Here is a 25,000-nt window from a genome sequence, read left to right as displayed (position 1 = left end):
TTTGAAGATGCCAACTGATATCGCTGTCACAGCTGTTTAGGGCTACACATTCTGTAAATCCACGACTACTTCCGCACGTGCCACTTGTAACTGCTGAGAAGGAACACGATCCTGCCATTGCAAACAGCAAAAACGACGCAAAGCGCAAAAAATAAATTAGTTATCTCTTGCGTAGACTGAGTAAAACGCTGTCGACGTCAGACTTCTACAATTTGCATAATTTAATTTTAGCACAAAGGGCTAGGCAAAAATAGCAAAGCTCCTAAGCCATTTCTAAAATCAAATATAAACAGTAAAATAATTTATTTCTCAAGTACCCAGGATTGGTATTGCTTTTTAACGCGCAATGGAAAATAAACAAAAAGTGGATTAGGAGAGCTGCCAAAATAGCTTTGACATTCCAGCGTGTTTGCCGACTGAAATCGACATCTTCTTATCTGTACATCTGAGGTACATTCGCGGTACACTGTTTTTTTGTTTTGTTTTTTTTTCTTGCCAATAATCATATGGCAAACACTTTTACTTCTTAAATATGTTTAATATGGAATTTTTGTATAGTACAAGGCCTGTGATGACCCAGTTTCAGCAATTGTGTTCAGGCGAAACTTAGGCAACTCACGCCGCAGCAGTTAATTAGCTTATAAATTCCCAATTTTGGAGGAATCTTTGGTGAATTCAAGGTTACTCATGCCTTATCCCGAACAAAGGGTGCGTTTTGAGAATATTTGCTTCAAGGTAATATTATCTTATGCGGGAAACTTAACAATTTATGCGGGAAACTTAGGAAAAATAATCGGTGCAAAACTGTGTCACGCAAGCTTTCGCGTCTGAATATTAGCTATGTTGATCGTACTCCTGTAGTTCCGAAAGGTTAGTGCCCAAAGTTTTTTTTTCCTGTTCCCGGTACACTAGCCCTAGTACTAAACATGAGTATTGGTCAGGGCTCCAGATCACGTTATACTTTTGAGAAACACTCCTTCAACCAGCAGCATGCCCGCTAAAATTTTGCGAAGGTTATCTGTAGGGCATTTTCAAAAAATCATAATTAATTTTTCTTGCGCCTGATTTTAGATATTTTACCGTTAATCAAAAGAAAAAACATGAAATAAAATTATCTGTAAGTTTTATTGTCTTTGAGTAAAAGCGTAATTTTTCAGCTTCTTTAGCGCAACGCCTAAATTTGACTTGAAACAGAACGGTTTTTACGGTTTTGGGCCGTACTCGAAAATCGTCGCCAGAAATATTGAAAAATAGCACTTAAAGCCAAATTACTGCTATTTTTGTTTATCATATGGACTAACTGTCTCACACAGAAAATTTGAAGAAATTCTGTTTTCGGCCTAAAATCGAGTGGTCGGTTCTTACACGGACAGCCTCTTAAGTTCCGCTGAACTGCCACCGTACATCTGGGGTAACGACGAAAGAGAAAAGGTGAGGACATTGTCTTCTCAGTTTCAAACTATTGATGTATTTATTTCCTTGTTGGTTGCTTTAAATGTCAGTTAACTCTTTAATGCTGCCCAAAACTCCAATTTCTGTCGCATGAAGGGAATAGAAGGATCTCAAATTCTCCTGTTGGAAAAAAATAGTATTATATATCAGAGAACTGGATGGTATTGAGTGTAATTTGAATTGGATCAGAAAAGCTTACAATGAAAGTTGTTTTCGCTGAAAATTTTTGAATCAGACCGTATGGCAAGCCTGTTTACCTTGCCATATTGAATCATACAGAAGAACCATTTATTATTTTTCTTTTCTTTTTTTAGGAACGGCTTCTTTGGATTCTTAACCACTGGTACAAACGAACTGCTCTAGAAAGTTTACTCTCTTCTGATAGACTTAACAAACCTTTCAATGCAGACCGCTTCACTCTCGACTTATCAAAACTTGCGGCAACTTGACACTTGAGAACACACGGTTACTTGGCGTACCACAGCAAACTTTATTACAAGACTGTCCGCGCAGGCAATTTGTGAAGCACTATCTCGACTTGACATTGGAACAAGTATAAAGGAGGCGATTGAAATCCGGTGCCAGGCCCTAACCCTCAATCGAGACCGTGTTCCTGTACCGATGTATTTTTTCACGTGACCTCCGCCAATGTAGACCTCGTGACAACCAACACTCAGTGTTCACTTGAGGAAGGCGACGTGACGGTTCCATAGCTTGAAGCATTTCAAATATTTAAACCTGTCATAACCAGGTCCAGTTGGAAAATGCGAGCCTAATGCATTCTATCGTGTGTTTCGTCGTTAATTAAAGTTCCTACACCCTCTGCATTTTTTGTTGGGTGTGGCGAGACTTCTTAATTGCCTCCTCTGGTCCGTTAGTTCTGTGCATTCCTCCCTGCATTTTGAACCCCTGTTAAAGCGCGTTTTCTGGTGTGTTACGCTCTGTGCACATTTTGCGTTCCTGCGCGCATTTCCTCAGTGTGTTTTCTGGGTTTTTGTCATATATGCAAGACAAAATTACAAGATTTACTAACAGACGCGCACTCCTGAAAATCATGCATTCCTTCCAAGCATGCATTTACTAATCTGCTCTTTGCGTGAGCAGATCATATTAATAATGGAATACTTTAAGATTGAACTGTGGATTCTTCGCCAATGCGAAAAGAGATAGTGACCACAGTGTGTGATAATAAAAGCAATAATAAACTTTATTTACCCTAAGTCTAAACATAACAGCTCCGTTAGAAATCAGTGGCCCTCAAGCAAACAACTAAAGTGAAATATGAAACGGCTTAAGAACATTACAATACACAACAAAGAAAAGCAAAACTTGATCGAAATTAAATACAAACGTACTATCGTGACTGCATTGCAATCAAAATGACCCCGTCCGCAAACTATTGCTCATTGGAAAACAGTCCTAAGAAAATACGCGCGCTCATTGGTTAAAAATCGTGTTTCTATTGAATAATTAGATTTTGAGCTCGAGATTTCTATCGCGTGATAGTTGACGAAGGCGCAGCCCGAGTCAACTATCACGCGATAGACAGCGAGAGCGAATGATCTAAATGTTTTGGTATAAATCTACTAGCCGTTCAAAATTTAACCTAACTCCTCTTCGCAGACATTTCGAAAACGCGAAGAAGCGGCCGTCGTTTTGTTAACAAGGAAACACTGCTACGCTACTCACTATCTATCACAGAATAGAGTAGTAGTGAGTAGCGTAGCTAATCAGAGAACAGCATTCGTGAACGGCATTCGTGATAGAAAGCTGGTAGATTTATACTAAAACTCGATTGCAACACAGGCCTAGCACGAGCTGTTGACGTAATGAAGGCGCGAGCAAATAGAATGTATATTTTGTTAATCAACGTTAACAAGTTGCTTTCCATTTTTTCGTCGCGGTGTTTTCTAAAAGAAATCGAAAACATGTTCTCCGTGTTACCATCGAGTTATAGAAACAATCGTAAAAGTTTGGGAGAACTCGAAAAAGCTGTGGAAACGCTCGCCTGCGACTCATGTTCCCACAGCATTTCTCGTTCTTGCAAACGTCCACTGGTGTTTCTATAACTCGATAGAAACACGGTACACGTTTTTTATTTCTTAAATAGTAAAATAGTGGCGAAAAGTGATCTAAAATGTGTGAGTTTTTCAAAGGACTACAGAAACCGAGTGGTTTTTTATTTGTTACATATTGCAAATGAAAATAAAAAGAAGTATTATTTATAAAGACTATAAATTTGGGACTCTCCGTCGTATTATTTTGTGGAGTTTTATTCTTTCTTAGTGCAAATGAAAAAAAAACAAAACAAAAAAAACCATGAGGCATTTGCTATATTCACGTAGATCACGTCTGGGAAGACAGGAGAGAGATATAAAATAAAGGCACGGAGTGTAGGACGCGCCCTTTTTTTCAATGATCCCCTCGAGTCCTCGAAGAAGTGAACTAGTTATCGAGTCCCACAAGACCAAGTTGCACACAAATTATGAAGGTTTTAGTTGCGCTGGGAGAAAGTACTTTTCACTGTCCTGAGCTTCCCTGATTTGACCGTTGGTGAAAGCCAAAATTAAAGAACAAAAATTAAAAAGTGATAATCCGTAAATTTTGGGGGAAAATACAATTGAGATTAAACACATACATGTCTTTTTATCAATTCAAAAAACACTGTACACTGCCCCTCTTTCCTAGCGAGACATGAATACTGTGTACACTCGCATTAGCTTCTTTATTTACACTTCTATTTAGTTACTTATTATTTATTATTATTTATTCCTTATCATGTAATTTACTAACTTACTACTAAACTAATTTCGCTGGTTTAGTTGCCAACTCGAAAGCGTCTGCTTCTTTGGCCACCACATACTTCTTTTTTCTGGTTTGTTTTCTGTTCGTTTGTTGTTTTTTTGTTTTTTGCGACAACAAATTATTGTAATTGAAACAGTGTAAGTAACTGAACTTTCACTTGCAGCTACTTAAACACTAAAACTGAAATCAAAGCTCCGTGCTAGAGGCTTGGTCGCACGGCGCATCATAGTCAATGATACTTTGAGAAATGAAGTTTTCCCCTAACTATTATTAACTATCATTCTGATTACACGATCTAACGGCGCGAACACGTTTGCGATAATTATAATAGACAAAAGTTTATTTTAAGCTCCCTCTAGCTTCTACTGCCATGCTTCGGCTGCGTAAACATAAACAAATGGTCCTTGATAAACTTAAATTCTGTAGTTAAGATTCCCTAGTTAAATGTAACTTCTGTTTTCATTCATTTAACCCGCTAACCAGGCAACTCAGATTCCAAAACCGCGCAACGTTCAGAAATGGCTGAGAGAGGAAGCGCTGTTAATGACTTCGCCAACCAATTCTGGTTCGAAACCCTTTTGCATGGAAATTTCGTTGAAAAATGCATGGTGGAAAGAGAAATTCAGACTATCTAGACGTAAGTTCGTATATATTGCTCGAGTGGCTGGTCCGGATTTGGCTTACCTTTTTGCCATGAAAACAAACGTCGAAAATGTGATCGAATGAGATCCACCGTAGGAAAAAAGATGGCGCCTGTACATTTTACCACAATGCCTTGCGAACCTAAAGCAGCCTATAAGGCATAAAGAAAGCCAAATTTTTACAATAGTTTTCCCTGTGCTAAGGACATTGAGTAGCCTAGGTTCGAAGATTTTATAACGTTTCTGTAAGTTTCTAAGAACGTTTTTTTAAGGTTTTTGTGCGCTAAGAGTTATGGGTAAAAGTACCAGTCACCATCTTTTTTCCTATGGAGGATTGACGCAATCTGGACACCACGGGGTGCGAGATACCATGCGACCGCACGTAGATATGTCTGTTATCTCGACCTTGGTTACCGACCTAAACCATGCCTGATCACAGGGTAAATCGAACTTTTACCTTGGTTAACTTTCTATTGTCTAGGGCGGCGTTAACAATTTTCCGCGAAATAAACACATCACAGCACTTTTCATTGCCTGCGTATTGATACTGCTAATGCCTGTATATCAGCTAAAAAAAAAAGCTAAGCAGTCAATAATAAACTCGGTCCAGCAGAGGTCAAGTTTGGTATTAATGAAATCGGCTTCAGTATTTTTGTGATTACAGTCGAAGGTATTCTAAACAAAACTGCCAATAAATTACTTTAAACAACGATATTTGTTTAGTAAAACATCCACTGGGTTATGTCAAAACATTTAAAATTGCACACTCGGTTTCCATCGGCTTTATTGGCAAGGGTGACGCGTTCTTAGTGCAAAACAAAGGTTGGACACCCATTGGCATGAAATGACGCTAGTTGAGCTCAAGATTATTACCTAAGCTAGGAAATTCCAATATTTTCTCATTTAAGAAAACTTACTTTATTTTCCAAAGTCAAATGTCACGTTATCTCCAACCAGCATAAATGGTGCCCAGTCGCAAACCTTGTCAAAGCCGTTACCTCTCATCCATTTCATGGCCTGTTGAAGAGATTCACTGGCACTGTCCCCACGAAAAAGATGCTCGTAGAAACGACACATCAGCTGCTCTGTTGCTTCGTCACTTATGGCCCATAGAGCCACCAAAACGGACCGTGCACCAGATCCTAAGAACGCTCGAGCGATCCCAATGACCCCTTCGGTTCTAATCTGTCCACGTGCACTATGACAACAGCTAAGTACCACCAGTTTAGCTCGCAGTTGAACTTTAGCAATGTCAGACATTGTCAATAGGTAATCCTTTTCTTCTGGAATCCTGTTAGAAGAGCTAAGACGAGAAAGAGCAATTTCTCCTCTTACGGTGTTACCATGTGCTGCAAAATGTATCAGACTCACTGAATGCAACCTTTCAAGTACCGCCTGCTTTGTTGCGTGCTGTCCCAACAAAGGTTGAACACCTAGCAGTCGTCCAATCATGGCTGCTTCTTTCCCTGCACAGGGTAACCTAGAAACGAACATTATTTTTCCTTTGTAGCGCACCCACCCGACGTCTGGATCCCCCACTACCAGTGCCCCAGTCTGACTGTGATAGTCTGCAGGACAGTCCTGAATGAGTTTGAGAGTCGTCAAAGAAGGAACGATGCGGATTCTGAATTTTTCTGATAAATATCTCCCGCCTTCATCCATAAACGCTGAAAATGGGACTTGGTTTAAGGAGCGATCAGGAACCACAATGATCTCAGACTCCTCAAGTAGGTCCGCTAGCGGACTGATTAGCATTCTGTAGTACAAAGAAACGCTCGATTCGGAGTTTCCACTTTCTTCATCTTCTTCCTCTATAAGTCTCAATGCTGCAAGGCTCTGAACGTCATTTAAAGATCGATCTTCGCAATCTTTCTTGGTTAAAATACCAAAGCTTCGATGGCTTTTAGCGAAGAAATCATTTAACTTACCACCTAGTCTGGTACCAACTAGGTTCTCATCTACTGTTATTCTTCGGAAATGAATGATTCCACTTGTCTTGAGAACCCAGAAAAACAAGTCATGATCGTGATAAGAAATGTACAGACAGGAAGAGTTACTTTCTTTTTTCATAATATTTTCAATACCAATCCATGATTGCGGATCAGCTGAGATTTGGCTTTCAACAGAATACTGAGTTGCCATCAAGTCTGCTAACGCTCTAGCCCGTGCCAGCTCTAAAACATAGAGGGCATGGTTCGGATTTCCCCAAACACAAAAGAATGCACTAAGATTCCGGTAGGGAAAAGCGCGAACGTCTGAAGACGACACCTTAAAATCGTCGTTGTCCCCTAAAAAACTTCGTAAAGATTCGCTTTTTTTCATACTTAGAAAAAGACAGTCAAACGCTTCCTGGATCTTGTATTGGCATAACTTCACCACTGTAAGAAGACAAAGAATTTGAAACTCTTTGTCTAAGTCCTCGATGTCTCGAGTAATTGACAGTGCCCTCTCAATATAATCTTCAGCCATGACATATTCACCAACAGATTGATACAATGCTCCTAAGTTTCCGTAATCTGCTCCTTCTCCTTCTTTGTCGCCAATCTGTATTCTAATGGCAAGTGCTTTCTCAATATGTTCTTTAGCTTTCTCATATTCACCAAGAGATAGGAACAGAGTTCCTAAGTTTCCGTAATCTGCTGCTACTCCCTTTTTGTCACCAATTTGTAATCTGATGGCAAGTGCTTTCTCAATATGTTCTTTAGCTTTATCATATTCACCAAGAGATTGAAACACAGTTCCTAAGTTTCCGTAATCTGCTGCTACTCCCTTTTTGTCACCAATTTGTAATCTGATGGCAAGTGCTTTCTCAATATGTTCTTTAGCTTTGTCATATTCACCAAGAGATTGAAACACAGTTCCTAAGTTTCCATAATCTGCTGCTACTCCCTTTTTGTCGCCAATTTGTAATCTGATGGCAAGTGCTTTCTCAAGATAATCTTTAGCTTTGTCATATTCACCAAGAGATTGAAACACAGTTCCTAAGTTTCCGTAATCTGCTGCTACTCCCTTTCTGTCGCCAATTTGTAATCTGATGGCAAGTGCTTTCTCAAGATAATCTTTAGCTTTGTCATATTCACCAAGAGATTGAAACACAGCTCCTAAGTTTCCGTAATCTGCTGCTACTCCTTCCTTGTCGCCAATTTGTATTCTAATGGCAAGTGCTTTCTCAATATGTTCTGTAGCTTTGTCATATTCACCAAGAGATAGGAACAGAGTTCCTAAGTTTCCGTAATCTGTTGCTACTCCCTTTTTGTCGCCAATTTGTAATCTGATGGCAAGTGCTTTCTCAATATGTTCTTTAGCTTTGTCATATTCACCAAGAGATTGAAACACAGTTCCTAAGTTCCCATAATCTGCTGCTACTCCCTTTTTGTCGCCAATTTGTAATCTGATGGCAAGTGCTTTCTCAAGATAATCTTTAGCTTTGTCATATTCACCAAGAGATTGAAACACAGCTCCTAAGTTTCCGTAATCTGCTGCTACTCCCTTCTTGTCGCCAATTTGTATTCTAATGGCAAGTGCTTTCTCAATATGTTCTGTAGCTTTGTCATATTCACCAAGAGATAGGAACAGAGTTCCTAAGTTTCCGTAATCTGTTGCTACTCCCTTTTTGTCGCCAATTTGTAATCTGATGGCAAGTGCTTTCTCAATATGTTCTTTAGCTTTGTCATATTCACCAAGAGATTGAAACACAGTTCCTAAGTTCCCATAATCTGCTGCTACTCCCTTTTTGTCGCCAATTTGTAATCTGATGGCAAGTGCTTTCTCAAGATAATCTTTAGCTTTGTCATATTCACCAAGAGATTGAAACACAGTTCCTAAGTTTCCGTAATCTGCTGCTACTCCCTTCTTGTCGCCAATTTGTATTCTAATGGCAAGTGCTTTCTCAATATGTTCTTTAGCTTTGTCATATTCACCAAGAGATAGGAACAGAGTTCCTAAGTTTCCGTAATCTGCTGCTTCTCCCTCCTTGTCACCAATTTGTAATCTGATGGGAAGTGCTTTCTCAATATGTTCTTTAGCTTTGTCATATTCACCAAGAGATTGAAACACAGTTCCTAAGTTTCCGTAATCTGCTGCTACTCCCTTTTTGTCACCAATTTGTAATCTGATGGCAAGTGCTTTCTCAAGATAATCTTTAGCTTTGTCATATTCACCAAGAGATAGGAACAGAGTTCCTAAGTTTCCATAATCTGCTGCTACTCCCTTTTTGTCGCCAATTTGTAATCTGATGGCAAGTGCTTTCTCAAGATAATCTTTAGCTTTGTCATATTCACCAAGAGATTGAAACACAGTTCCTAAGTTTCCGTAATCTGCTGCTACTCCCTTCTTGTCGCCAATTTGTATTCTAATGGCAAGTGCTTTCTCAAGATAATCTTTAGCTTTGTCATATTCACCAAGAGATAGGAACACAGTTCCTAAGTTTCCGTAATCTGCTGCTACTCCCTTTTTGTCACCAATTTGTAATCTGATGGCAAGTGCTTTCTCAAGATAATCTTTAGCTTTGTCATATTCACCAAGAGATTGAAACACAGTTCCTAAGTTTCCATAATCTGCTGCTACTCCCTTCTTGTCGCCAATTTGTAATCTGATGGCAAGTGCTTTCTCAAGATAATCTTTAGCTTTGTCATATTCACCAAGAGATTGAAACACAGTTCCTAAGTTTCCGTAATCTGCTGCTACTCCCTTCTTGTCGCCAATTTGTATTCTAATGGCAAGTGCTTTCTCAATATGTTCTTTAGCTTTGTCATATTCACCAAGAGATAGGAACAGAGTTCCTAAGTTTCCGTAATCTGCTGCTACTCCCTTCTTGTCGCCAATTTGTATTCTAATGGCAAGTGCTTTCTCAATATGTTCTTTAGCTTTGTCATATTCACCAAGAGATAGGAACAGAGTTCCTAAGTTTCCGTAATCTGCTGCTACTCCCTCCTTGTCACCAATTTGTAATCTGATGGCAAGTGCTTTCTCAAGATAATCTTTAGCTTTGTCATATTCACCAAGAGATAGGAACACGGTTCCTAAGTTTCCGTAATCTGCTGCTACTCCCTCCTTGTCACCAATTTGTAATCTGATGGCAAGTGCTTTCTCAAGGTAATCTTTAGCTTTGTCATATTCACCAAGAGATAGGAACAGAGCTCCTAAGTTTCCGTAATCTGCTGCTTCTCCCTCCTTGTCACCAATTTGTAATCTGATGGCAAGTGCTTTCTCAAGGTAATCTTTAGCTTTGTCATATTCACCAAGAGATAGGAACAGAGTTCCTAAGTTTCCGTAATCTGCTGCTACTCCCTCCTTGTCACCAATTTGTAATCTGATGGCAAGTGCTTTCTCAAGATATTTTTTAGCTTTCTCATATTCACCAAGAGATTTAAACACAGTTCCTAAGTTTCCGTAATCTGCTGCTTCTCCCTCCTTGTCACTAATTTGTAATCTGATGGCAAGTGCCTTCTCAAGATATTCTTGAGCTTTGTCATAGTCACCGAGGTAATAAGACGTAATTCCAAATTTTTCAGTAGTGTATGCTTCAATTTCTTTATCGCCGATTTCTTTCATGATTTTTATGGCTTTCTCATAAAGTCCTCTTGCTTCTACGTATCTATATTGCTCTTCGCATATTTTGGCCAATGCTATTGTAAGATTCCCTTCCTTGTCTTTTTTTCTACATTTGTGGTAAATTTCAAGGAGCTCCTTGCCTTGGATTAACGCTTTTGTATAGTCAGGGATAAGACAATACGCCCTGAAAATTATTTGATCGATGCAAATGTTGATGAAATTGAAAAGTTCTCCTTCCGTTTTTAGTACTTCATTATTTAGGGAGATCAAACATTCTTGGCAGACCTCAATGGCTTTGAGACCACGACCAGTGTTGAGAAGGAAAGTAGCGACAACCAAGCCAATAGAGATGGCTTGTAAAATGTCTGTTATATTGTTCATAGCGTCCTCTTCTATGAGTCCTGTTACACGGATAACACAAATCAAGATTTGTAGCTATTTCGAGTAATTATATACTTTTGTACGTCTTTCAACCTGGCTGTGTAAGTGGGTAATGTGGAATTCAAAGCTCGGAGTAGCCCTGTCATGGACTTACGTTTCGTCTTAGGGGAGCACAGGCAAAGAATTGTAACTGCACTCAACCAACGGCCTCGTATTTTCATCAGTGTTCTCGTGTTCAGATGGATGGATGCGCTTCTTAGATGTTTTCTTTTTTATTAGAGTTGCATTTGCCTTTCTTTTATTTTTTATTTTTTTTTTTAATTTCTTCGCGCAGAAATCCCCGTTAAGGTTTAGGCTGCTTACAACTCTTTTTTTTTTAGCTTCATTTTTTTTAAGTCCAATTTTAAAGTCAGAGGAATGTTTTGAAGTCGCATTATACAAGCAAGGACAAGTTGCAACAACGCAATTAACCACATATCACGCCTGTATTGATTGATTTTTTTCTAAAGCCGATATCACCAAATTTCGGGAATCAGAGGGTTATATTTAAAATAGTCAGATTCAATTAATTCATTACCGAAAAAGGGATATAGAGAGAAAACAGCATTACTATTTAGTTAAGAGAAACCTTTACAAAAGCAAGTAAATCAAAGACAACAAAAACCAAATGAACGCGAATACCAAAATTAAAACGTGTATTAACAGCGAAATCTTAGTTTCTACTGATATATTTATGATTTTTATAGAATGTGTCCGTCAAAGTCTGTTTTCTCTTTTTCGTCAACTCAGTTCTCATGCGTAGGTGTTTTTTGACTTTTTATTCATCCCCAAGTAATTTATCAGTGTTATGTCCTTTAAAATCTCTGCTCTGGCCTACTAATAAAAATGTGGCGGAGCAGATTACATCAGATCAGTAAAAGAAAGATACACGGAACATAGCCGAGCTCAGTCACATTTATATGTTTTGTCAAATATATATCAAAACTATGTATCTGGTGTGCGACTGCTATTTCCAGTTCTGCCTACTTTGTTCAAATGACCGTGATAATTCAACTGTTTAATGTTTTCGGTTTTTTCCAATAATCGAGCTCGCAAAAGTCTTCGATTTTTCCATCGAAAGTGAGAGCGACTGTGAACAGTTTACGTGGTGATTCCAGTCCAATATGAATAACAAAGCTAAAACTGATTTGCACCCACCACTTTTACTGAGTCACTGGAATGAAACAAAATCCAATATGCGACGACAGCAATAATTTTTCCTGTAAAAATTGTAAAGAGGGAAACGTTGAGCAGATTATTACTCCGCAACGGTACCTCCAAACAGTAATTCGTTTGATTTATTTCTTCGCGTGACTTACAGCGCTCAAAAACTGGAGAAAATCAGTCAGGCGATTGATGAAAAATCTCTTTCAGTGTAAATTAAAAGTATTAAACATCGCTTACAAATACATGTTTTATGTCGATGAACCGGTATCAATTACCAACAGCTTAAAGTTTACAAACTTACCGTGTTCAGTCTCTCGATCCTCGGACAAAATTAAGTGAAAAGTGACACAGACTGAAGAACAAAAACAAATGCAAATTAAATAGTGGAATTAAAACACTTGTTTTAAAGTATTTAATACTTTTTGATATCTCCACTTTATTTTTGTTAGATACTGACGGCAAAATCAAATGCCTTTTAAAGCATAAAGCATGTTGCGTTGTTGACTATAATTAATACATGTAGATTGAAATGATTATGAAGCCCGACAAAGTTCTTTGTTGTATGTTTTTGTTTTCATTTTGGTCTTGACCATGCATTAAACACAATAGGTGATTAACTCAACTGATAAGTTTCGGTTTTATGATTTATGCATATTATATATGATCGCAAAACGAAAGACTGTTTACTGTCGTGGACCTTCCAGCATAAGTCGTGGCATTTTTTTCCGCTCTTTTGAAGTTTGTCGAGCTTTAAGGTAGCTCAATACAGTTTTTTTCTGGATCATACCAAGGATTTTCAATCGGCGTTCGACCAACCTTCCCTTACTCTGATCGATGTGGAAATTACATCAGTTTTTGGAAACTGTGTTTGAAAGAGTTTGTTTCGAGTTTGAAAGAAGATGTGTTTTTTAAGGTAATCGATATTTCCCTGGAAACCATAAACCAAAAATATGTAAATCGGTAAAGCATGAATTTTGTACGAACCAGATCTGTTATAGAAAATCCGATGCCAATTTCTGAAATTACGATGTATGGCAAGGGGAATATGCAAGAATAAAAAAAATTCTGTATGTTTGATTTCGAATAAATCGCGAAAACACTTCAAAGCATGCTTTTTGTTTCATGAAATTAAATGGACTGAGAGAAGAAAGCTATTTTAATGAAATTGCTTTAAAAGACACCAAAATATGTCTTGAAGTTTTGTTTTGAAGCCATGAACGTTTTGTTGGTTTTTATTTTCTTGATCTCTAGAACGAGACTTTTTCTCAACGTCACTTCCATAACAAATTTAGAACAATTTTCGATTTTAAGCCCCTTTTCGAAAATCTTAGAAAGGGTTCGAAGATAAGTTAAAAAAAGTTAACCCTGTACGCCTGATAATATTAACAATTTTATTCTAAAGTTTCATTAGCATTGATACACTGGAACTTGTTCAAACCTGTCGATGAAGTAGGCGCTCGAATCCACGAAAAAGTTGCGTCACGAAATCCCCATATTAAAAAAAAAGATCTATGTATGTAACATTCTCCCGTGATCAATACATTTCGCTACACCACCTGAATGCACATTTACGGGATGTTTTTTGAAATACGGATAAAGGGGACTTTTGGCCCTTCTTTCCATTCCAGCAAAAGGACTGTTTACAAAGAATTCCAAAGCACCACCTCGAGTGACAAAGAACAGGAAGGTATTGGGGAAAAGAGTAATTTTTTTCAGGAGAAAAAGGGCTGAAATGCGCACAAGTAATATTGTCAATACATTAAGTCACGTATAAAACGAATTATTATTTTAAATATGCATCAACGAAATGTATAGATCACCAAGGAATGTTACACACATAGATCTGAATATTATACATCGGGATTTTGTAACGCAGCTTTTCGTGGGTTCGAGCGCGTACTTCATTGACAAATTTAAAGTGTTTTAGTGTACCAATGCTAATAAAACTTTGGAAGAAAATTGTTAACATTATCAGGCATGCATGAGTGACTTTTTAAAAAAATCTATCTAGCCTTTTTTAAGATTTTCGAAAAAGCGCTTGAAATCGAAAATTAAGGTTTAGAATAGAGTAGAGAATACAGTACCGTCCACAATAGACTATTTTTGCTTGTTGCACACAAATTATAAAGAACTTTTAATTGATCTTCTCCTACTATAAATTAATAAGCACTCACCTGTCTGTTCAGATCAACAGGATGAATCCAAAATCAAACCACGTCAACGAGAGCAACTGTGTCAATAATAACAAAGAACAAGTTAACCAGATTACATGTCGGAAAGAGTTACTTCTAGCGAGTATTCATTCGCGTGATTATATTTTCTTGCGTGACTCATTGTTAGAGCTCGTAACCCAAGTAACAATTGTCACGCTATCCACGCAGATTTCTTCCAGTGGAAATTATTTAACAGTATTTAATATTGACTTTCCTGGCAGTGTTATAAGCTTATGTTTTGAAGCACGATGTAAATTTACGGTGTTTAGTTACACTATCTTGAAGTGAAACTACAGCCAAGAAACTGAAATAACAGTGAGGGGAGATAAGGGCAGACAAACAATTGCTGGAAGAAAACTAAAAAAAACAAAAGAGTAACTCTTATGTGTGTTACATCCTTTGCTATCTTCATTTTCTGCTAAATATACAGACCAAATTTCAAGGAAACAGTTGGTCGTCTCAAGCATGCGTTTGCCGATATCCGGGATATGGGTTTAAAAAAGGATACGGGGTAAAGATACCTTGTTTTTGGTGGAAAGATAATTTGTGTGACTCTTCTGGAGTGAATGATGGAATACGGAATTATAATATAGAAAACAGGAAATCGCATTTTCTCTGTGAACTCTAAAGTTTCTAAGGAGCGCACGTTAGCCCTACGAGCGCGAAATACACCTTTAGAGGCCACAAAAAAACAATAAAGATACAAATAAACAAATATGCAAAACAAACAAAAAAAACTACTGCTACTACTACTACTGCTGCTGCTGCTGCTGCTGTTGCTACTACTGTTCAAAATTCGTTCGTTATCTTCATTGCCTCCCTGTGTCCTCCCTCCCCGGGTAGGGTAACGTGATGCGCGCGGGCATAAATTGTTTTGTTTGATTTGTTGTGGACATCCAAAATATCAATCGAAGAAAATCGAACTTATTTTTGCCGAACTTATTTTTGCTATATGCGAACGATTTAAATCGAGTTTGACTGGTTTTTGATGTTGCTAGAACAAAGCATGCCATATTTGTATTAGTTTTCGTCCTTGGAGTGGGGTCAGTATGTGTACGGAATTCCGTAACTGAAAGAGACCCGTTCTGTGATATAGAGTTAGGTTCTGTTTAGGGGTGACAGATAATCAACGTCTTTGTAAAGTGATTATCATAGATGCGTGTTCTTAATCCATTACAGTCTTGTCTCAACCTTTATGCATTCGCTCATAACCGGTTGGAACAGGCATGAGGCATTAGCTAAAGCAGGTCACTAATAGCGTCCTAGCAGACTAGTGCTGGCAGAAGCATTTGATTCGGGATATCGAGACCATAAACACTAGGCCATACAATGATATGAGGAGGTTTTCGCGATATCCCGAATAAGCGAGATCGATATGGTAACTGTTAACAGTGGAAGCCGAAATTATACAATGCTTGAAACAAAATATAATTACGGCTAACTTACCGTTGCGCAGCAGACTGTCTACAGCCGATTGCTCTTCTCAAGAAAAACTGCAGAGGGGCGTTTATGTGACATTGTTAATATAGCGCGTTGTTCGCATAAATTATGGTTCCACAAAAGTATTTCAGTTTCAAAGCATCTGACGTCATAAGTGGAAACAGAAAAAAATACGAAAAGAAATTGCCGTATGGACGTGAACTCTGCACTGATAAAGCCAGTTATGATCTCTGCTATGTTCAAAAATTAAAATTAAAAATAAAATAACAAACAGAGAAAAAGAAAAAAGATCAATAGCAAGAAAAATTTCGTTGCCTGTGTATTGTAGTTTGCACGTTTTGATCGATGGAATTCTTCTTCATTTCCATTGTAACAGGCAGGCAAATCACGGAACAAACTAGCTTCGAGTTCGAATTTAATATTCTCTATGTTATTTTAGGACTATGACGAGTTATTATTGTCAACTGAGAGGACAAACAATACAAGATTAGCTGCTTACCATAGTGGAGCTTCCTTTGAAAACTGAAAATTACGAAGCATTCCTGTGAGAAACGTATTTTGTACTTTTGTTCGAGCGGAACTGATCTCTTAGGGAATACATTATCAGCTCAAGAAACACAAAATACACCTAAAGAGGCCACACCAAATAAAACTGACTATTGAAATATCATTCCACGTTGTTCTAATTAAGCGCTTTCACACTACCCCCTCCAGCAGGGTATCGGGTGTAAATTGTCTAGTTTGATGCGCCATCCGAGTTACATTTGTATCAAACGTAAAAAGCTGTATGCATGCGAACGATTGAATTCGAGTTTGATCAGTAAGGACTGTTGCTTGTACAAAAAATACCAAAGCCTTTTTGTTCCTATACAGTAAGCCTGGTGTGCGTAAAGCATTTGTTTCTAGCGGAAAGAGGACTCAGTGTATGGCGCTTCTTGAACCGGGGAGAGAAATGGACAGTTTTGTTTTTCTCCTAACTATAAAGGTGTGTTCTTGATTTATTGCACTCTATCAGCTGAAGCCTGAATGTGGGGAAATCGAACAACAAGTCGGAGGGAGCTTAATTACAATCGTGGACAAAAGTCCTTGGGACACTTATGTAATGTCACTAATTATTTGTGTTTTACAACTGAAGTTTGAAGAAAGCGCTGCTATCCTTTTAAAAACGTGTTGCTGTTCCCCCTCCCCATTCAATACAATGTTGAAAATCAGGTGAAATTACAGGTACTAGTTTTCAACATGGTATGTGGGGTGGGGAGCGATGTAAGACAGGTGAAGTTGTATTCGCGTCTGGCGTGTGCGCAAAAGCGCCAAAGTGCAAATTTGTCCCAAGACATTTGTCCATGATTGCAGCTAAGAGGTCACTTATCTTCTCCTTGGCAGATTACTACTAGCAGAAGTTTGGATACGGGAACTCTGCGCTTTACCAAATTCGCCATAAAATGGACTGGCACGTCTTGGAGATATCACGATAAAACAAAACATAGTAAAGTTCTGTTAGCGCAAGCCGAAAACAACGACTGACTTACCGTTGCGCAGTAGCTTGTGTACAGCCGTCTGTTCTCCTCAAGAAAAATTGTAGAAGGGTGTTTTTGTGTTACTGTTAATAATTCTGTTGCTAGCACAAATTATTAATCCGTAAAACTATTTCAGTTTCACAGCATCTGAAGTCATATGCGGAAACAACAAAATAAATAGCTGTCTGCACGTGATTTTTGCGTAAGGCCGTTTATGACCTTTCCTATGTTCACCAATAAGGGAACCCCAGAACACTCGGAATAATTTCTTTGTGACCAATGTTGTTTGATGCTGTAGCTAAGCGACCCTTTATCTGTCAAAGTATTAAGGTTACTCCAAACCTTCCTTCCTCCAGAAAAAGACAAAGATGCAAACAAGCAAAGAAACAAAACAAAAACAAAACAAACATAATACTGCTACCACTGTTCAGAGTTTATTCGTTATCTTCGGTGCCTCCCTGGGTCCTCCCTTTTCCAGTAGGGTAACGTAATACGCGCGGGTATAAATTGTTTTGTTTAACTTGTTGTGGACACCCAAATTATGTTATTATGCGAAGAAAATCGAACTTATTTTTGCCGTGCTAAATTAAGCTTTATGCGAACGATTTAATTCGAGTTTGATTGGTTCGGGATGTTGCTAGAACAAAACATGCCAAACTTGTATTAGTTTTCGTCCTTACAATGAGGCCAGTATGTGCACAGCATTTCGTAACTGAAAGAGACCCGTTCTGCGATAGAGTTACGTTCTACTTAAGGGTGGAGATGATCAACGCCTTCGTAAAGCGATTATCATAGTGGTGTGTACTTGATCCAATACAGTCTTATCTCAACCCTGAATGTATTCGCCCATACCCGGTTGGTAGGGACATGAGGCATTAGCTAAAGCAGGTCACTAATAGCGTCCTAGCACACTAGTGCTGACGGGATATCGAGACCATAAACACTAGGTCATACAATGATATGAGGAGGTTTTCGCGATATCCCGAATAAGCGAGATCGATATGGTAACTGTTAACAGTGGAAGCCGAAATTATACAATACTTGAAACAAAATATAAGTACGACTAACTTACCGTTGCGCAGCAGACTGTGTACAGCCGTTTACTCTCCTCAAGAAAAACTGCTGAGAGGCGTGTATGTAACATTGCTTATATAGCGTGTTGTTCGCATAAATTACGGTTCCACAAAAGTATTTCAGTTTCAAAGCATCTGACGTCACAAGCGAAAACGAAAAAAAACTGCGAAAAAGAAATTGTAGTATGCACGTGAACTTTACACTGATAAAGCCATTTATGACCTCTGCTATGTTCAAAGATAAAAAAGTAAAAATTGAAAAAAAAAAAAATTCAACAAAAACAGAGAAAAAAAAAAGCAGATCGATAGCGAGAAAAATTTAGTGGCCTGTGTAATGTGGTTTGCACGTTTTGATTGATGGCGTTCTTCTTCATTTCCATCTCAGGCAAAACACGAAGCAAACAAGCTTCGAGTTCGATCTCAACCTTCCCTATGTCATTTTATGAGTATAGCAACGAGTAATTATTCTCCATTAAGAGGAAAAACAATGCAAGATTAGCTGCTTACCATATTAGAGCTTCCTTTGAAAACTGAAAACTACAAAGCATTCCCGTGAGAAACGTATTTTGTAGTTTAGTGCGAGCGGCAATGATCTCTTAGGGAATACATTTTTAACTCAAGAAACACAAAATACACCTCAAGAAGCCATACAAAATAAAATTGACTGTTCAGATTTTCTTCCTCGTTGTCCTAAGCCTGCCCCCTCCCCACCCCCTCTTCTGCATGGTATTGGCTGTAAACTGTAATAGTTTGATGCGGCCACCCGAGATTTTGTATCAAACGTAAAAAGCTACATGCACGCGAACGATTCAATTCAAGTTTGCTTGGTAGGGACTGCTGCTTGTACAAAAAATACTAAGATCTTTTTTTGTCGATGCAGTAAGCCTGGTGTGCGTAAAGCATTTGTTTCTAGCGGAGGGAGAGCTCAATGTATGACTCTTCTTGGACCGGGCTGTGAAACGGAGAGTTTTGTTTTTCGTCTAACTATAAAGGTGTGTTGTCGATTCACTGCAATCTATTGCCCCAAGCCTGAATGTGGCGAAATCGAATAAAAAGGTCGGGAGGGACGTATAGTAATAGCTGAAGAGGTGACTGATGTTCTCCTGGCAGATTGCTACTAGTAGAGGTTTGGATACGGCAACTCCGCGCCCTAATCAATCCGCCAGTAAATTTAGCTGGGACGTTTTCGTGATATCCCGAATAAACAAAATGGATATTGAGGATATGGTAAAATTTTATTAGCAGAAGCCGAAAACGACTGACTTACCGTTGCGAAGTAGCTTGTGTACAGCCGTCCGTTCTCCTCAAGAAAAACTCCAGAAGGGTGTTTGTGTGATGCTGTTACTAATTCTGTTGCTTGCACAAATTATTCATCCTTGAAACTATTTCAGTTTCAGGGTATCATACGTCATCAGCGGAAACAATAAAATAAATTGCTGTCTGCACGTGATTTTTGCTTAAGGCCGTTTATGACCTTTTCTATGTTCACAATTATAATAACAATCTCACAAACAGGGACACCGTGAATTTACTATTTGTGTCAATCAGTTGATGATATCCGTTGTAACAGGCCGTGAACTCATTAACAGCTTCGAGTTTGCTTTTAGTCTCGGCCAAGAGGCCAGAAAATAAAGGATAAGTTTTACTGGCCACAGTGAATTTCACGTTGGAAAGGATCGAAAGTGACTTCTATGAAACATTCAGAAAAAGAATGATAAATTACGCAGGGGTTTGGCGGAATGCGCGATGGGTTTGAACAAGAGGCGGGATACGGCATATGACACTTCTTCGCAGAAGCATAATATGCACTCTTTAAAAATTTATGGTGGGATACGCTTTGACAAACAGCAAATTGCGAATCGCTTCTTAACTCTGCCGCGTCACTAAAATAAACTGTGAGGAGTGGATATTGTCTGAAGGGGCGCGAAATACGCTTCGAGAAGCCGTCTTAAAAATTGCCCTAACATTTATTACTCGTTATACTTAGTATTTTCCTCTTTCCAGCAGCGCAATGTAATACGCGGTTTTCAAACAAAATCGAAAGAAGTTTTTTATGGAGCTAAATCAAACTATATAAGAACGAATCAATTCGAGTTTGATCGGTACGCAATGTTGCTTTTGTTGCTTTTTTTTTTTTTTTTTTTTATTCTTCCGTACAGTAAGGGCAGTATTTCTAGAACATCTGTTTGGGGTGAAAAGAAACCTCCGTCCAGGATCAACTAGTCATGATTAAAGTGTTCACTTCTTCTTGCGCTGTTAGCAGATTAGAGCTGCCAAGAGCATTTGATTTGAGACCTCTAGACCTTAATCACTACGTTATATTATTATATGAGGAGGTTTTCGCACTATCCCGAATGAGCAAAATGGGTATGGTAAGTTTTTTCAGCCGAACTGAAAATCAACTTAGAACAAAATAATGAGTAACTTCCCATTGCACAGTAGCCTGTGTTCAGCCGTCCGCTCTCCTGAAGAAAAATTATAAAGGGCGTCAGTGTGTTACTGTTCATAATATAGGGTCGCTCGTGTAACTGATCATTCATAGAAACATTTCAGTTTCACAGCATCTGACGTGCCAAGGGGAAACAAAAAAAAAAAATTTCTGTGTACACGTAATTTTTGTCATAAGGCCGTTTATGACATTTCAACATGTTCACAGATATTCACGCAATAATTGCTCAACAAGAAACTGAAATAATAGTAAGTTACCTCCCCTGCAACTTGAGGAAAACATCTTCTAGCCTTTCCTAACTGACGTGCTTTAAAGGCAAACAGGGCAAGTTTAGAAGAACTTAGCTGATATCGCTCGATCTTTTATAATTATTCATTCGCATTACCAAGACACGAGAGAATGTGAATTTATTATTTGTCTGGCAGTGCGTAATAAATGTTCTGTAAGTGTTAGCTTGGTGATATCCTCTGTAAATATTATTGTTACCATTATTATTATTATTATTATTATTATTATTATTATTATTATTATTACTATCATCATCATCATCTTTGCATGATTTAATCGATGACATTCTTCGTCGTTTCCATTGTAACAGACCGTATCATTACAGAACCAAGCAGCTTGGAGTTTATCATTAGTCTTCGTTTTTCATTTTATGAATGTCACAACTATACATTATTCTCGACTGAGAGGGTAAACAATGCATGATTAGTTACTTATATATTTAGATTAGTCACTTAACACAGTAGTGTTCGCTTTGAAAAGTGAAAGCTACAAATTGAACATTCGGGTGTTTCCCGAAATTCCAAGAAAACAGATGATCATAATGTACGCTTCAAGATATTTGTTTAGTAGGACTGTGGTTTTCACAGAGGAGGCGCCATTTTCTGTTTTCCACTCCGTATCCCCTCATTACTTTTGACAGCGTCTCGCATCCCGCTTCCGAGGATGCGTAAGGTATTTTTATCCTGTATTCCGCTATATTTTATACTGACGCGAATACCACCAAAAGCATTCATGATAGCTTAAAGTGCCGATAATGTCGCTCATCTAATTCTACATTTCACCTAATGAACTTTTGCGAAAAAAATTTTCTATTTGGATAAAATGCAATTTTTTATAAGTTTTTAAAGACGTTCAAATTTGCCGCCATTTTGGTCCACCATTCGCACCAGTTTTCCTCGGTTTGAAGTGAGTCGTGACGTAGGTTCAGGAACACATGATTTGGGTCATGACTTATCTGACTTGAAAACAAGTGGAAATTTTGCTTCAGAGTTGTCTGCATTTAGTTGAAAATGCCGGAAAGGTGCGTTGCCGCTCTTTGTAACAATGTTAATGATCCATAAAACAACATCAGTCTTCATCGTAGGTTCCTGAACCTGCGACACAGGCATCAGTCTCGTGGCCATTTTGAGCACGTTATTCTTGTGATCAGCGGCAGGGGTTGACCGCAAGAAAATAGAATTTTAAACTTTGTAAAAATTCGTTAAAAAAATTGCGTTTTATTCAAATCGAAAATTTTTTTCGCAAAAGCTCATTAGGTGAAATGTAGAATTAGATGACCGATAAAAGAGTTTTGACATTATGGGCACTTAAAGGATTTCATTCGTCGTTATCCTCAGTGCCTCCTGGCCCCAGCAGGGTAACGTGATATGCGCAGGTGTAAACTATTTGATGAGCCTTGGACACCCGAGTTATCAATTCAAGAAAGTTGAATGAAGTTTTAATGGAGCTACATCAAGCGATATCCAAACGACTGAATTCAAGTTTAATCGCATCGTCATGATGCTTTAAAAAACATCCTAAAACTATTCTTTCTTTCCTTTCTTACTGTAAGGCTAGTATGTAAACAATAATTTATTTGTAGGGGGAAGGTGCTTCTGTCAATGTATGTTGTAAAGTTCTGCTTGGAGTGGGAGGTAACAGTTTCTATGCCAAATATCTATAAAGGTGACGATATGCCGCTTGCTTCTGCAAAACGTGGTTACGTTAACGCCCCCGTTTTTACGCATGAGCTGTTTCCTCGTCACGATACAGCACTTACACCTTGCATTCTGTCAAAATTAACATTCTCAAAGGTGCGACTATATTTTTGTTGATAATTTTTGAATTTTGAACATTTAAGCGTTGTGAATTTTCCTTCCAATTCTCGTGTAATCTTTCCAATGGATCCCCAATATGGCTGCAGCATCCTAATTATAATTTTGCATTGTACATATAGATCTCAATTGGAATTAGTGTTCAACAGAGCTACTAACTGTTCAAGCTATTGTTTTATATGAAGGATCGTCTCCCTTTACCTTTTTTAACTAGTACAGGGTTACAAGAATCGCTTTCCTTACAAAACCCAGGCGTTTATTCCAACTCCAAATTTCCTTGTAATCAGCAGAAATATTTTTTTCCTCGATCGATCGATCCATCGATCGATGCTACGCGATATTTATATTTTAAATGTTTGTGAAAACTAATTCTATAGTTTTTATTGGCACCAGCGTAAACAACACAAGTTCAGAGTAACAAAAACAGTTCACAAAGCTGCTGTCACGCAAAACTATAGCTTTTCAATAAATGTCCTAGTTATTACAAAGAAGCTAAGTGAATTTTCAACGTGAAATGTCCATTCCTGTTGCCGTCTCAATTCTCTTTTTCTTTCAATCGCCATCGCGTTCGAATTAGCAGATGGTTATTTGAAATGAGCACAAAATAACAGGGAATTAAAAATGTCAAAGATACCGACGAGTTCCATAAAATATATATCAAAACGTTTAGCCATGCAGACCCTATGACCCGTTAATAACTGTGCCTTCAAAAGTGCAAATACAAGATATATAAAGCTACAGTATAAGCTCATCATTTCTAGGTTAATCTTTAATGATTGGCGTATATCAAGAAAAAGTTAATTACATGCCACTTGGTGCCGTCAAACGTGGTTAACCCCCACGGCTTCTGGTATTAGCTGTTTCGTCGCCACGTCTGAAAATCGAAGGCATCGCACGACACAGCACTTACACTTGCTTTCACTTAACAAACGTTCTCAAAGTTGATGTTATCATTTTTTTAATTTTTATTTTTTTAAATATGTTTTGGCATTGTTATCTTTCACTTTCCCTACAAATCCCTTACTTTTGTTCCAATTGCAAATTACCTTTTAATGGGTAAAGTTAAATTTATCCTCAATCGATCGATGCTACGTGTTCTCTTTTACAAGCGTCTACCTGTTTAATTTTTGGGGAAGTTTATTCTACATATTTATTAAAGGAAACTATTGAGACACCGTCAGTTCATTACAAACGTTTCCATTAGACCACCATCATGGAGTATATGAATAACAAGCTTACTTAGCCATCTGTTTAAAGGCATCATGATAGGTGGATTGACAGTGTTTGGAAATCGCGCTCTTACGCTGGCGCTTTGAAATAAAACCCCATCAACCGGTACATTTTCTGAAAGCTTAATAGTTATAGAATACAATCATATCTTTTGAAATTTTCTGAAAAGTTATTGTCGCAGTGATATTAAAAGAAATACCCAGAAACACTGCTTCGCTTAAACTGGTTCGCTTCCGCGCGTGAATTATCGGAGCGGTGCGATTTACATCGGAAATATTTTCTCACACATCACCCTCAAAAATCGTGTCTGCGATTTTCCAGATGTGGTTTGGTTATTTTTCTACACCCTCCTAAACTTTGATATTTTTAATGCGGACGTTTCCTACTACAAAAGAGGCCATAACTTTGAAACGGAAGCGAAATTAAACAAAGCCCGACACGCTTTTTCGAAGGAGGTATCCTAGAACATACCTGCCGATTTTCAGCCAATTCCATCGAAAGACGCGCGTAAACGAACTAAAAATGTTCATCCTTATATGCAGTTTTATTTTATCGAGAAAAACACGAAAAACCTTTAATGAGATTTGTATGAATAGGTGTTAAAAATCCCCTCCTCACTGACAGATGTCGGCATGGGTCAGTTTACCACAACAATGGGTTATGACAACTTGAAATGAACAGACGACTGATATTCTGGCGCAGAAACCCGCGTCGCGGTGAAGTCGTCCGAGAAGGGACAAACTACAAGTTAAACTGCCGTGATCACTTTTACTTAAAAGATGTCGTCGGCGGCATTGGTATTATGTTGCTTAAGTTTAGGCTCCTTCGTTCTCCAGACATTTTTTGAAAACCATGTCTCGTGAAGCCAAAAAGCATGAAAAAGAGGAAATCTCGAGGCCTACATTGTCAAAATCTACATCTGCGCTTGGCTCTCTCGT

General features: G+C 38.2%; 1 protein-coding gene and 1 pseudogene across 2 annotated transcripts in view; both read right to left on the bottom strand.

Moving 5' to 3' along the window:
* The window catches only part of LOC149108087 (uncharacterized), a 6,296-nt pseudogene extending 5,075 nt beyond the window's left edge, over window positions 1-1,221 (bottom strand).
* Window positions 1-18,693, bottom strand: part of LOC149108086 (uncharacterized) — a 95,951-nt gene extending 77,258 nt beyond the window's left edge. The window contains exons 1-5 of one of the 2 annotated variants that reach the window (XM_089295560.1): window positions 15,698-18,693; window positions 14,213-14,268; window positions 12,340-12,390; window positions 5,816-10,852; window positions 1,366-1,572 (exon numbers count right to left, since the gene is read on the bottom strand). In XM_089295560.1, coding sequence (XP_089151686.1) covers window positions 5,817-10,832 — 5,016 coding nt within the window. In that variant the 5' untranslated portion in view covers window positions 10,833-10,852; window positions 12,340-12,390; window positions 14,213-14,268; window positions 15,698-18,693 and the 3' untranslated portion in view covers window positions 1,366-1,572; window position 5,816. Of the gene's footprint in view, window positions 1-1,365; window positions 1,573-5,815; window positions 10,853-12,339; window positions 12,391-14,212; window positions 14,269-15,697 lie in introns of those variants that run through there. The other variant, XM_089295561.1, reaches the window with a different exon arrangement.
* Window positions 18,694-25,000: the final 6,307 nt, after the last annotated feature.

The sequence above is a fragment of the Orbicella faveolata genome, unplaced genomic scaffold (genome assembly GCF_042242905.1).
Source record: "Orbicella faveolata isolate gen_17 unplaced genomic scaffold, um_ofav_v1 contig_26, whole genome shotgun sequence".
NCBI classification, from domain to species: Eukaryota; Metazoa; Cnidaria; class Anthozoa; order Scleractinia; family Merulinidae; genus Orbicella; species Orbicella faveolata.
This window is presented reverse-complemented; position numbering and strand designations above follow the sequence as displayed.